The 13,639-nt window shown below is 55.0% G+C and overlaps 1 protein-coding gene and 1 long non-coding RNA gene across 2 annotated transcripts; one reads left to right on the top strand and one right to left on the bottom strand.

The window, feature by feature from the left end:
* Positions 1–2,395: 2,395 nt before the first annotated feature.
* FAM20A (FAM20A, golgi associated secretory pathway pseudokinase) lies at positions 2,396–11,614 on the bottom strand. Its single transcript, XM_026067626.1, has 10 exons — positions 10,816–11,614; positions 10,656–10,706; positions 9,974–10,052; positions 9,177–9,269; positions 7,818–7,933; positions 7,093–7,273; positions 6,486–6,595; positions 6,082–6,163; positions 5,943–6,002; positions 2,396–2,809 (listed from the first exon to the last, which is right to left on the bottom strand). The coding sequence occupies exons 1-10, from the start codon at positions 11,354–11,356 to the stop codon at positions 2,545–2,547; spliced, it is 1,578 nt and encodes a 525-aa protein (XP_025923411.1). The 5' UTR covers positions 11,357–11,614; the 3' UTR covers positions 2,396–2,544.
* Positions 4,455–7,791, top strand: LOC112966972. The gene is made up of 3 exons (XR_003253814.1): positions 4,455–6,008; positions 7,117–7,199; positions 7,709–7,791. It is a non-coding gene; the product is annotated as an uncharacterized LOC112966972 (long non-coding RNA).
* Positions 11,615–13,639: the final 2,025 nt, after the last annotated feature.

Below are 13,639 nucleotides of genomic sequence, written 5' to 3'. Positions count from 1 at the left end.
GTAATCAGTCTTTTTTTTCCCCTCCCCTCCATCCCCATTGTATTTTGTTTTCCTTTGGCCTTAGAGGATGAATTATTAATGAGCTGGAGGAAACGAAAAGGCTTAATGGATTTAGCTTACTGTTAACCCTGGAAGCTTGAGTTCAAATCCTAACTTATTGCACAACTGACTCTTCCTCTCCTGGTGCCTGCTGGAGAGCTCGTTCTCCACTCGCCAGGCTGTGCCTCTGACCCAGGAGCCGCTTTGGAGCTCTGGCCTTGGATGTGCATCACTGCTTTTGGGTAAACGCTGATAAAATGGGTACCTGTGTTTTGCTTGGGTGTCTCTTGATAGCAACTCTTGGTACTTGGATCACTTTTTAAAGTTGTTAATTCCTGACCCAGCCACTATTACTGGAGCTAATAGGCTTCTGTAAGTTGTCTGCTCCCATCTATGCACAACCTTAATGGGAGTTTTGAACATGCGATAATTAATCATGTATGTGTTCTGGTGGACAGATAGTGAGAAACAGAAGATGTAAGTTCACAAACTATCACCAGTAGGGGGAGATAGAACTTTGGAAATGGTGTCTGATATTGAAATAACTGCCCCCCTTGCATGCTGAAAGTGTCATTCCTTCTATTTTAATCTATTTTCTGTCCACAACAGCTGATTGAAGGAAAAAAAAAAAAGAGGCGTCTATAAGCCCACCAACACAGAGAATTCAGTTTATTTGACTGAACTATCTAAAAACTTGCTTTTGCGAAAGCTGGAAATAGAAGGACATGGTAAAATACAAATCAGGCCCAAACAAATGAGCCTTTTCTTCCCTTTTTCTTGCTAACAGTTGTGGCTCCAGAATACTGGAAGAATCTCTTTGCTAAGTAGAAACACTTCAAGCTTCCTCGAACACAAAAATGAATAGAATGGGGACCTGTAGGGCCATACTCAAATTACAGCTACGGCCTCTTCTGTAGTTTTACAGGGTGGAGACAGGTAGCCAACTTTAGAGCTGTTGCAATGTTAGTCCCATGTCAAAAATGATAGCTGTGGCCAAACAAGCTTTAGTCCTTTCTTGTACAATCCAGGCACTTACTGCCAGTGTTACTGAGTTCTCTTTAGGTTGGGCAGAACTCCAACCTCCAAGAAAATGAGCCAGTGTAGATGAAGCAGCTCGCTGAGAACCAGTTAACAGCTACTGCCTTTGGTTATGCATCCTGGCAACACTTGCGCTATGGTTTTGGGATTTTCCTCAGATCTGCAGTGCTGTTGATGGTTTTTTGCTTAACTGAAAGGTTAGTTTAGAATGAGCTTGTTGTAGATTTATTGTTTTTCTTCCTTAAGGATGATAAATTATCAACAGAGTTCTCAAATACTTTCCCTAGACTGCCAAAAACCTTGGTGCAATCCTTCTTGAACAGTTAAATGAAAAAGCTATTAAAGAGAGCTTCAGTAATTAAACCATTCTTAACCCTTCCCCTTGGGAAGAAAGGGGAACATTATAAATTCAAAGATCTCTGAATTCCCACCCTCTTTTGGTCTTTAGTTCCTATTGCATCCCCTCAAAATGCACAGAGATTGTGTGTGTGATCCACTTCTAGTTTCCAAGGGAAAAGCTTAAGTAGCTTAAGTGATTTTAAAGCTATGAGAAGATGACCTGAGCTAGAACCCTCCCACTTTGCCAAAATATTTTCACTAGAAGTTGGTGGCTTCTTCAATTGTAACTACAGTCCTGTGCCTCTAGGTGGGTTTGGGGAAGGCTTGTTTTGTTTTGAACAGGGCTGCACTTACAAGGTCAAAGGCAATGCATACCTGCCTTTCTCTTATAACCTAAACTGATTCTTCCACCTATAAGACAGATAGACAAATAGAAGTGATTTTACTGCATTGTGAGGTAGTGGGCTTTTGGGCAGCATGGATCGAAATGAAGTGGGTTGATAACTATGTTGGAGAAGAGACCTGGGGGAATGGACAAGTCTGGTGAATACTCTGCAGGTGCTCTTCAGTTCGACTGTGCTGACTCAATGTGGTGTCTTGTCTCAAAGTTGCAGGTACTGCCCTTGTGAAATAGGGTTGCTCTTTACTCAAATACACTGTCTTGATTACAGAACACAGACTTAAGAGGAAAATACTCTTAGCATCTCTTTATTCAAGCCTCATCCTTAGATGTAGTTTGTGTCCTTCACTAGTGAGACCAAGATCCCATGTAGGCTGAGTAAACCAATGCCCACGTATTCCCCTGCTCTCCCAGGGGCATGGCCAGCTGCAGGAGGTGGCCTACAGAACAGGAGGTCTCTGCTTTTCCACTGGAGAGCCAGTGTTCAGGGTGTAAAGATCTGCCAGTCAGACCACAACTTACCGACACGCTTGGCAACATTTCATCCCAAACACAGGAGACTTGGTCAAGCATTCGGCATAGGAACCAGGTGTGAATCTTGACAATCTTCCAAGAATTTCCCCCTCTCAATCTCACAGGCTTTTGTAGACAGAAGTTAGCAGCTATTAAAGTTTTCCACTTGCCTTGCAGGGGTCTTCCCTTCCTGGGAACAGAGGCTAAGGACTGTTTTAACTGGTCAGCTTCGCTCTGTCAGACGTGGGAACCTCAGGCTGCGTGGTATCGTTAGCCACCACCTTGCCTTCTCCATATGTGTCTATGCATTTCCTCACGGCTTTGAGGATAAGCTGTAACCGCCTGTCCAAAGCCAGGAGATGGGGTTCGGTGAGGACGGGTGCCAGGYGGTCCTGCAGGAGGGATTCCCTCATGACATCGCTGAGCCGGTATTCGGGCTGAGCCAGGAGCTGGAGTCGTAATAACGTCGTCCTCTTTATTCTGGAAGAAAGAGGTTAGGCATCTTAATGCGAATTTCTCGCAGTATCCTAGCAAGAGCTGGCTGTCTTAGCCCCCTGGTAGCAGGGGAAGGAGGGAGGCAGAACTGGGTGAAGGTATTTGCCAAAGAACGTTGGAATGAAAACATCCTTTTTGAAGGAAATGAAATTTTTTGCAGAAACCTCTGGTTCCTCATTTGTTTTTCAACACTGCAGAGTATTTGTACCATAGATTTCTGTCTTCTGAGAGAAATGTGGTAGAAATTCTCAGTAATGAGTGTTTTTCCTCTGAGTCAGAGATAACCCCGTTCCCCAGACTATTGCAGGGTGGTGCTATGTTCCTAAAGAYGACAGTTGTGGGGCAGGGGGCGGAAGGGAAGTAAAATGAAAAGGCATGTCTTAGCTGGTAATAGTTGAGGGAAAAATCTCCTGTTACAACTCTAAAAAGAAGGAATATTTACTGGAACTGATCCAACTGTGACTTTTCCCCTTAAGAGGTACTAATATTTAAATATTTTCCTTTGACACAGATAGGGATGAAAAGCATCTTGGAACACTTCTGGGAACAAAACTAATTTTGAAATAACTTGTTTAATCCTCAGCAAAGAGTTTTGATTGCAGCATCTATAACATTGAAATTAATCAGTGATTTTAATTATTGCCTTTTGAATGCTGGAAAAAAGCAGTCTGTGTTTATGGAACTGCTTCTCTTTAGCCGAGCCAGAATTTTCAGAGGGGAAAAAGGTGTAGTCAGAAACCTTTCAAGCAGCTCTAGAGTTTGCCTTTACATGTTCCTTGTTTACCCAGGACATCGATCAGTAATAGTGATCCGGCTCGCTTTAATTCTAACGGGAGGCATGCTGTTCGAGTGATAGGCTAAAAGGCTCGCTGCTGTTGCTATGCCTCGCTAAGCAGGAGCCGACTCGCCGCATCGAGCGGTGGTAACGCTCCGGAGCAGCGAAGCGAGGTACGTGTCTTCGGGCAGTGACGCCCGCCGCATTGCACGCGGCGGGGAGAACGGCTCTGCGGCCGGGTACCTTCTGCGCAGTGCCGGCACGGCGGCAGGTGATTTAAACTTGCTGTTGTCCTGGCTGTCCACGAGCCTGTCTTGCATTAATATTCCTGAACGATGCCAGATTAAACCACAAAAATCAATTGGCCAAGTKCTAAGGCCAGCGACGAGGCCTTAAATCACTGTCGGAGCTCAATTATGAGGTTCTGCTGCTGCCAGAGAAACCCCTGAGCAGAGCAGACCTGAACTGCRGCAATGAATATATGAGCGCAGCCTCCTTCTAGGCAAGGGGTGGCTCCCAGGAGCTGCCGTGGGTAAACACCAGCTGTGTTTGCTCTGATCCGAACAGCGACTGTGCTTGGAGATGGAGAATGGGATAGTCTGACCCTGTGGGGAATGGCTTATTTAATGCTGTAACAGTTGCATAAGAAATAGGGAGAACATGGAAAGAAGCGTGAGACGGAAATCCTTCCTCCGGTCCCTCTCCTTTCCTGTCCAACGTGGCAAGTGTTACCCCTCTATTTGTTGAAGGAGGTTTGACCTGGAGCTTTCTAGGGACTTTATCAGCCAAGAAGACGTGTGCCAGGTTATTTGGGGGCTATTTTCAGGCTTGTCTGTGCCTTTTTTAGGGTTTTTACTCTTCCAGGAAAAGGGCCATCTCTTACTGTATGTATATGTATATATATATGTATATGTGCCGTTTACTGTATTCAATAATAGCAATGTCGGGAGAGGAGAGCAGCAGACTTCAGTGTGTGGGACAAGGACTGGTACAGGAGCTATGAAAGGCAGCTGAAAATAGCAAGGCTCTTATCAGGAGACTTAAATTTGCTGGAAGCCAAAGTTAGGGAAGAATTCAGCTAGGAACAAGCTGAACATATTTAATAGGGAAGTGAGCAGTCTGTTGTTGAGCTTCACCATGTTTTGAGTGGTCCCTGTCGGCTGGAGTTGCCTAGACTCTGCACCCATAGGTCTTCTTGTAAATAGTAAATTTACTCTCCTAAACAGTAAAATTTAGGAGCCYATAGGGCTCCTCGATTTCCTTCTGCTGCAGGATTTTATTCCTGCTTAGATGTACCCGGCTGGACTTCGTCTAGGAATGAGGAGGTGACTCTGTGGACTGATGGACAGGGAGCCCAGCTAGCCCGTCAGGGCAGGCTGAAATCTGCGCCTCTGTGCTTACTTAGGGAAGCATTTTTACTTCCTTTCCTAGTGTTTTTGGATGCTTCCTTATTCCAGATGGATTGTCTGTTCTAGGAAATCAGGTTTTGTGCATCTCCCTCCAGTGGATTGAGTTGCTTTTACACTGTTTTTGGCCCTAGTTGGCTTATTAAAAGGTGTGATTTGCAGGTCTTCATCTCRCTACCTTTTACGAAGAGAACTAAATTAAGAACCGCTCCTGGTAGGTGGATCTGGAAGAATAGGAAGGATCTGACCTGTGGGGATATTACTGTTCAGATCAAATTAAGAGGCAGAGTTAATTTAAACCACACAAAATAGCAGTTCATCGGAAGGATTCACTGAGCGCCTGCAATTATAAATGACAAGTCACACTAGGTGCAAATAACAGTTTTTAAAATTAGATCCAGTAATATAGATGTTTGGGGAGAGAGCGCTATTAACTTCCCAAGGCTTAGATGGAGCAGGAATAGCAAGGAAATAGGTTAGACATCTCCTAAAGAGAAACCACAGGGAAGAGCAGCTTTTTCTGTCTCTTTCATTTAACTTTCAGCTGTTGATTTATGTGAATTAATAAAGGAGTAGCCAAGATAGGGTTCAAATGGTAAAATTTATGAGCTTCTCCTTAATGCCATGAGGGAAGGAGACCTGATTAACTGTATCAAAGTTCTCCCAGGCTTTTGGATGGAGATTTGTCTGAGCGTGCCTGACAGGGAGCTCAAATGGGTCCGAGAGCACCTCCGGTCGACAGACTGGGAGATGCTAGGAGACACCTGAAGGGTTTGATCCAACAGGCAGTATCTCCTGGTCTGTCAGTGAAACCTTTTCAGGGTCTTCCCGGAGCTGCCGGATGGAGCCGAGCCTGGGGGCTTCCAGCAGCGGTGCTGCCGGTCCCTCACCGGGGAGCACTAGCGTGGCCGGGGAGGACAGCGAAGCTGGCACTTACATGCAGCACTGGGAGAGCGGCGCCAGGATGGAGGTTTCGTCGTGGGAATGTCGCCCGAATCTAGGGGTAAGCAGAGAGCGCACGGCTTATTGCCTGCCCGCAGTCCTCCTCCCCTTCCAGGCGCCCTCTCAAGCCTTACCCTCTGGCGTTGTCCAGATGCAAGAGGAAGCCGTCGTCCCCAAACTTGGTGAACATTTCATAGTGGTGGCGGTCCATGTTCCCTGTTAAAGGGGGGAGAGAGGAGCAGAGTTTCCCGTGCAAGTRACTGAGGACACGCTCTATATTTTCCTTCAGACCCGCGTGAAATATTTATTGCCTTGCTGGCAGTGTCTAAGCCGGACCCTGAGAGCTGCTGCCCTCGTCCCCCGGAGCTCCATGGAGCGGGCTGGGGTGGTCGTGGGGCTACAGGGGGACGCGGCAGCCTGGAGGCAGCAGTCTCCCAGCTCCGTCTGCGGAGCAGGAAGGACGAGTCTGCTGGCAAATGCCTTTGCGAAGCACCGCGGCGCGGGAGCGAGGGCCCGCGTGAAGGACAGTCCGTCGTACCTATTAGGAAGTCGAATACGGCCATGTCGACGATGTTGAGCAGCCGGTTGCTGTTGCTGTAGGGGTAGATCTCCCTCACGGTGTCGCAGTAGAGCGGGTTCACTTCCCACCTGCAGGAGGTGGAGGGCAAAGGGGCTGCCGTCAGCGGTGGCCGCTGCCTCGGCCAAAGAGCGCCTCGGAGCCGGGCTCCCGCGCGGAGGTGGAGCGGAGGGGCGGGAGGGACGTCTCGGCTGTGGCWTGCGGAGACACAACTCTGCTGGCCRGGGAAACCGGCTGGCCTGGGGCCTGACCGCTCCTGAGCGCCAGCCCGTTTTCAGCTGCATCCCTCACGCGGCTGTTTGCCTCCTCCAGCAGACGCGGGTGCCGTGCCACCACCTCTGCCCATGGAGCTAAACCTCGCCCCTAGCGCGAGCAGGGAGACTGCGAGCCCCTCCCAGGCCCGGGCATTAGGTGTTATGGGACTAAGCAGGGGCAGTCTCCGAATCTCCCCCCAGATATCTCCCCCCAGACATACGTTTACTGCATGCATGTCCATGTCCTGCTCATTCTCCTTCCCACACACTCTTTGCAATGCAGATATGGGAATCAGCATCATTTACCCACTTACTCTTCTTTTCCATCAAACGAGTAGGACCGGATCCACGGGTTTGGGATGGAGAGTCGCGGCGCCAGGTTGAGGGAYGGCAGGAAGGCGGAGAGGGACCCTTCCAGGAGGTGAGGGTTCCCGCACACCGCGTACTCCGTCTTGCACATGTACGGGCACTTGGCAAAGAAGCACACGTTGCTGGCTGGGAGGAGAAGAGGAGGACGGGGGGAGGAAGGACGGTCTGCGAGAGGTGGCGACGGCTCTGTGCAGTGTTGCCAGTCCCATACCGCCCCCAGGCCTGACCGTGGTCCCAGCCCAGTGGATGCTCTGGCGCAGATGTTCCCTCCTTTCAAGGGTGGCATGGGCTGACCTCTTCCCCATCACGGGATGGTGGCTGCATTTGTTGGGTGACCAAAATAGATTTCTTTTCATTCCATTATGTAACCACATAATGGAGGTGCAACCGCCAGATCATGGCGGATACCTGGATTTTGGTCGATGGACAGACCTGGACACGYGCTAGAGGAAAGGTTAGGAAAAGAGGGCGGATGAATGGTTACGGCAGACGCTTCCAGCCGGAGGCTGCGAGATGGACGCCTCTGCTGTAACCATGTCTCTGCGCATCTGTTTCCACCAGGAATTTCATTTCTGCACGTCAGCACAAGCCCTGCCTGCCCCTTTCCCATGCGAGACTGCTCTGCCACCCGCGGCGGGCCAGCGCGGCTGGAGCCCCAGCGCTYGCCTACCTGGGGAGACGAAGAAGACGCTCTGCAGGATTTCGTTCCTGGTGACCTCCAGGATCTCCTTGGTGACGTTGATCAACCTTCCCACGGTGGGGGGCACCCGCCGGAAATCCAGGATCCTGCACGAAAGGGAAAAGCCGCTCAGAGGCCTGCGGTGCAGAAGGACGTTGTTCTTTCCATTTGCAAACTGTGGGTCTTTTTCCCCCCCTCTAGTTCGCACCCAAACAGAATTTTTCCCCCCAGGCTTCTTTCTAGCAAATAGTCTGGGTTGTTTTACCCTCTGGACCAAGAGGAGGCCGTGTTTGGATTTTGGTATTTTAACAGCTGCTTCCTGGAAGGATCTGGATGTTCTTCTCCAGGATTTGTCTTCTCCCTGAGCCGTTGCTCCCGCGTTCTCGCAGGCAAGCCGTGTCCCCCAGGARGGAGAACAGCCCCGCGGGCCCTTGCGCCGCGTCTGTTTGACACGTGGCGCTGAGGCAGCGGGAGGCGAGGGGGGATCGCCCCCACSTGCAGGCACGGATTCCCAGCAGCTTCACCTCAAATACTCTCAAAAAATCAGGRCCCAGGGCGGGAAGGTGTTCGTGCCAATGAATGGGAAGCAGCTGCTGGTTGCTGAGTCGGTAGTGCTGGGTGAGACAGCCGACGCTGTGCTTTGCTCCTTGGGAAATGCGCTCTGCTCCTGAGAATCAGGCACCCAAGGCTGGATTTAGCCTGTTACTTATTGAACAATGTTTAAAGGAGGAAAAAAAAAAWCATTTGTTTGCATCGAGCATCTTCTGGCTTTTAAAACCGTGAAGCCCTTCAGAAAAGCAGTCAAGCCTCGGTGGTCGGCTGGTGAAGCCGGGATGGGGGGAGGYAAACTGACCGAGCCCCAGGGACAAGCGGGTCAGCCAGGGTCACCGCAGCGATTTAGGGGCAGAGGTGGAGACTGAGTTCAGCTCTGCTCCCTCCCTAGCTCAGAGTTTGATCTACACCGCTTACAGCCTGGTCCTCTCTATCACGTAAGTCAGATTTGGGAAACRGAGACGTGGGTGTAAAACCCCTATTGATCATCATCATCATCATCATCAGGGGTGACTTCCCCTGGATGTTCAACCATCTTCCTGCAGAGGGGAGGAAGGCTGCTGCAGTCCTCCTCTAATGAGGGTATTTGTGATTTCATTAAATGCAAATACTGCTGGGAAAGGGTGCCAGGTTAATTGCTCATTAACTGAGGGCTTGGAACCGCGCAACTGCAGTTTATCTCAGTCCAAAGCAGGCCRTGGTGGCTGTACTGCGGTGGGGGAATCTCTCCCCCCACTCTCCGTGGGGCAGGGAGGACCGGCCCCGGGAAGAGGGCAGCGCYGCGGCACGGCCCCGTACCTGTCCAGGTGGAAGGCGGCTATCTCCGCGTTGTGCCTCTGGAAGTCCACAAAGTAGAAGAAGTCCTCGGGAGTCTCCTCCTCGCGTTTCTGCCTGGAAGAGATCGYGGGGTCGCTGCCCAGGCGCAGCCACCTGCACCTTCGGTGCCCAAATCCGTGGCGTGGGCAATCCGCACGCTCCYGCGTACGCAGCAGGAAAGCGCCCGGACGTCGGCTGGGCCCTCCGTGCTCAGCTGAGCACGTGAGAACTTCGTTTTATCTCCTAGCCTTGTTGGAGACCAGGCAGACGTGGACTGAAAACAACAGTTTTCAGGACAYGGACAACAGGAACTGGCTTTTTTCTGGCTCGGGAAGCAGTTGCAGTTGGCACGGTGCAAACTGCCTTGCCAGGGGATGGGAAGTAATCCGGGTGGGAAAGAATGTGAAGGATCCCAAAGTGCTGCAAATAAATGCAGAAGCAACGTAAAGCCCCTGTTTGAGGTGACCTGGGCCGATRGCTATTTCTTGGAAATATTCTGGGGTATCCAAGGAGAAATAAGGGAAAACAGAAAGTCTGTTGGGGGGAAAAAAGAAGGAACGTGCAAGCCTTAGCCACAATACGTCCAGTATGCAGGAAAACAAGGAATTTTCAGTGTCAGTAAGCGGTGTGGGACCTCTGGTTTTCATCCGTGCAGTTACAATTGCATCTTTTTTGAACCCTCAAGGTAGCTTTTGAGCAAAGGAGAGAAAAGCTGCTGCTGTGGGTGGCCCGTGGCTCCCACGAAGGAGCGGCGGCCGCCGCCGCCGTGCCTCCCTTACCTCATGGGCTTGAACATGGCTTTGCCGAAGTCCTGGAGCCTGAGGACCAGCTTCAGGTGGACGCCGCTGGGCTTCACGACTGCGGGAGGAGACGGCGCCGTCAGCCACCGGCCGCCTGGAAAAGCCTCCCCGGCGCCCGCTCGCGCCCTGGGGCGCGATGCACCTTCCCGCCCCGCGTGAGTGCCCGAGGTGCCTCTTCCTGGCTGTTCCATTCGTCCCTGCTCCGCTTTGGCGCTCCTCCTCTCTGCTTTTACCATGWTACTTATATTTTTGGCCTCGCTCTCGCCTGGGCCGTGCACGTTTCCCTCCAGCGCTGCTCCTGCCGGCAGCCGCCCCTTACGCCCTCCCGCGGACCCTTTGCCCCCACCCCAGTAGAAACCAGTGCTGCCAGTGTCCTTGCACCCACGTCCCAGCCTCCGCAGGGCAGGTTTTACCCCCGAACAGGCTCAAATCGGAGGAGGGTCCGGCAGCGCTGTCGCACGTGGCGCCGGGGCCAATTATTTTCCTCCCAAAGGAAGGGAAGTCGGTCYGTCCCGCTCCTGGGGCGGCAGAAGGAGCCGCTGAGATGCCGCTGGCCCCGGGGGAGCTCAGCTCCGAGCGAAGGGCAGGGGCGCGGGCGGGATTTGGGATTTGGGGTTCGGGGTTCGGGGCAGGGACCGAGCCGGCTCGCTCGCTCACTCACTCTGGGCGCAGTCGCAGGCCCCCAGCAGCGCTTTCTCGTCCTGGCTGTAGTCTGCAAGGACAGGAGGAGCCGTGGGGGGAGCGCGGGACCTTCCCGGCTCTCCCCCGCCCCGCGGTTCGGGGCTCGTTTCCCCCCGCCCTGGCCGGCCGAGGGCACTTACCGGCGCTGACGGTGCTCAGAGCCTGCATGTCGCGGAGGAGCCGCCCCACGGCCGGGCTGCCCCGCGGGTAGAGCCCGTCGCGGCTGATGCCCAGGTGGAACTGGAGCCAGCTGGCGTCCGGCCGGAGCTGCGGCAGCGCCGGGGCCGTCAGGTTGAGCCCCTCGCGGTACAGCCTGCGCCTCCTGCGGGAGAGCGGCACGGCGTGTGAGGACGCCCGGCGGGATGCCGGCTCCGGAGAGCCGGGCGTTTCCGGGAGGAGGTTTACGAGCGCAAAGCAGCAAATCCTGCCGGGAAGGGTTCCCCCGCTGCGGACGCGAAGGCCAGGGCGCGACGCCGGCGTTTGCAGGCCCCGGCTCCGCAGGAACGTGCGTTCCTGGGAACGGCCCCGTAAAGAAGCCACAACGGCCCCTTGGCAGCCGTTCTCGGCCGTCCCGGGCTCGGAGCCTTGCAAAACGGCAGTGTCTCGTGGAAGGTTTGTCTCTTCCCTCCCCGAGGATCCCGGGGGATTGCGCATCTGGCTGCAGCCAGCTTCTGATCTCATGACACGCTGTAACTAATAGCGAATTTAATGAGGCTCTGAGAAAACTGTCATCCGAGACGCAGCCGGGCGCCGCCGGCTCCGGGGCTGGCGGTGCGGGGCCGGCTCCTGCTTTTGGGGGATGCAACCTTGCAAGGAGCCGGCCACCACCTGGGGCGAATCCAGCCCCATGTGCAGCTAGCCCCGTCCCGCCCGTGAGCGCAGCTAGTTGACTGCTCCGTCGCCCCTTTGCCAGCCCTTTTTGGCAGGAGAAAACGGGAAAAGCCGGCAGGGAGGTGTGTGGGCGGGGGAGTGTTTGCGCAGGTGGGTTGGGGAGCTGCCAGGAGCCGGCGGCGTCGGCCTCCGCTTCTCCATCCCCACCGACGGGGAGGAAAGGAGCCGCCGGGAGCGCGAGCATCCAAGCGGGAGCGTGGGAATTCCTGCTCCGCCAGCCCTGGGGAAGCCCGTGCTGGCTCTCGGTCCAGGGCAACCCCGTCGCCTCCGGCCGCTCTCGGGCAGGTGGAAGCTGCAGAAACCTCTGTCAGCAACCGGAGCCTGGTCCTCCGCCGGCCCCGGGCTGCGTGCGCCCCGCGAGAGGAGCCGCAGGAGGGGGAGAGAGGAGCCTCCTCGCAGCCGCCTCGTGCTCCCACCCCCTCGCGGTGCTGGGGACGGCGGAGCAGAGAGCTTCCCTGCACCGTCCCCCCCCTTCCTTTGCAGGGGGCCTATGGCGAAACTCGCGGAAAACCCACCCGCCGGGGGCCGGCGCGCGGGACCCGCTCCCCGACRGCAGCGCGTTCTGCCCCCGGCGCTCGCGTGCGCCGCCTGCGGAGCYGGGGGAACAACGGCGTCTTGTCCGAGCCGCCTCGGCCGAGGCTGCCTTCGGAGTCGGCTCTTACGGCTGCGGAGACGGCGCAGCCCTGTCTCCACCGGCTTCTCCTGCGGCTTGAGCTCCCGCAATTAGCAAAATCGTTAAGCGAGGCTCATAAATTACCCTCCGCGACCGGATTTACAGTCTTTGGTCCAGCAAACAGGGATGCTGCAAGGCGATCCGGCAGCGGCCTGGGCACAACCCTTAAAATCAAGGTTGAGCATCGGGATCTGGCCCTTCCTCGGCCAGCGGAGCCGAACGGGGCCCCCGGGGCCACCATAAAATGCAGATGCCTCCGCAGCCGATTAGCGTTTTGCTCCACAGCTGATTAGCAAAGTTTGGGTGCAAACTGTGGATTTTTCAAGCAGGAGCAAAATGCTAAACTGCAGCAAAAAGGTTACGTATGCAGCGGCTAAGCTGGAGCGCCGCGACCCGCCGCCCGGCAGAGCTCAGGGCATTAGTTTCTCATTAACGTACAGCGTACGCGCTCCTGATAAAGGGAAAACTCCGTAAGTGCCGAGATAGATCAGCGGGGGAAACCGGGAGCTCGGGGCCGATAGCGAGTGGTTCATTAACCAAGCGGGGGCCGGGAAGGGCCGAGCGTCGCCCTGCGCCCGATCCCAGCCCCTAGCGCGACCCGCGCCGCTGGGACGCGCGGAAGGTGGAAAGGGGGGACGAGGAGCTTCACGGCTTTGCATTTCCCCACGCAAACAAAATTAAAGGCTTCAAAGAAAGCYGGCGCTGGCCCCGCTCTTTGGTTTCGGTGGCGGCGCCGGGCAGGCACGGGGGTGGTGGCTGGCCGCAGGTTTGGCCCCGGCAGGCGGAGGTGGATCCGTGTCCCGGGCTCCGCTGGCTCCGTGCTTCGCCGCTCGGCCCCGYGGGAAAGCGCTCGGTCGTTGGTGGGTTTTTCCCGTTAGCCTTCTCCGTCCCCGCAGGCTGAGCGGGGCGGTTCATCCGGTCCGACTGCGGGAGGGGACCCCGCTGGCAGCGTTTTGGGGGAGAAATCTAGGAAATGGGGTGATGCGGCCGGTTCCCGCGCTGCCCAGCAGCCTCCGGGTCCCGTTCTGCCGCCTCCGGACGGCTCCGTGCTGGGCTCTCGGGGCCATCGGGCGCCCGCGGAGGATGCTTGGGAACAAGGTGCTCAAAGCCCTTACGTCCGCAGGCCTGGCCGGGAGGGAGCTCGAGGGCTTTGCATCCGAGCACCCCGGCGCCGGGATGCACTCGGAGCCGGCCACCGTGGCCAAGGGCTGCGGTAAGTCTGCAAAAGAGGCGAGCGCTCCCCCAAAACAGGAGGCGGCGGCGGCGAGAACGTGCCGAAACGGGTCCGCCGGTGCGCTTGCCCTCGCCCCCCTGCGCGCAACGTTCATCCCTGCACGGCCACGGACGGTGCAGACCCCGCTGAGACTTGAGGAGTTTTTCCCCCCCCGAGAAGCTGCCCG

This window comes from Apteryx rowi, unplaced genomic scaffold (genome assembly GCF_003343035.1).
Source record: "Apteryx rowi isolate R43461 unplaced genomic scaffold, aptRow1 scaffold_26, whole genome shotgun sequence".
NCBI lineage: Eukaryota > Metazoa > Chordata > Aves > Apterygiformes > Apterygidae > Apteryx > Apteryx rowi.
The sequence above is the reverse complement of the archived record's forward strand: the minus strand, read 5'-3'. Positions and strand labels throughout refer to the sequence as shown.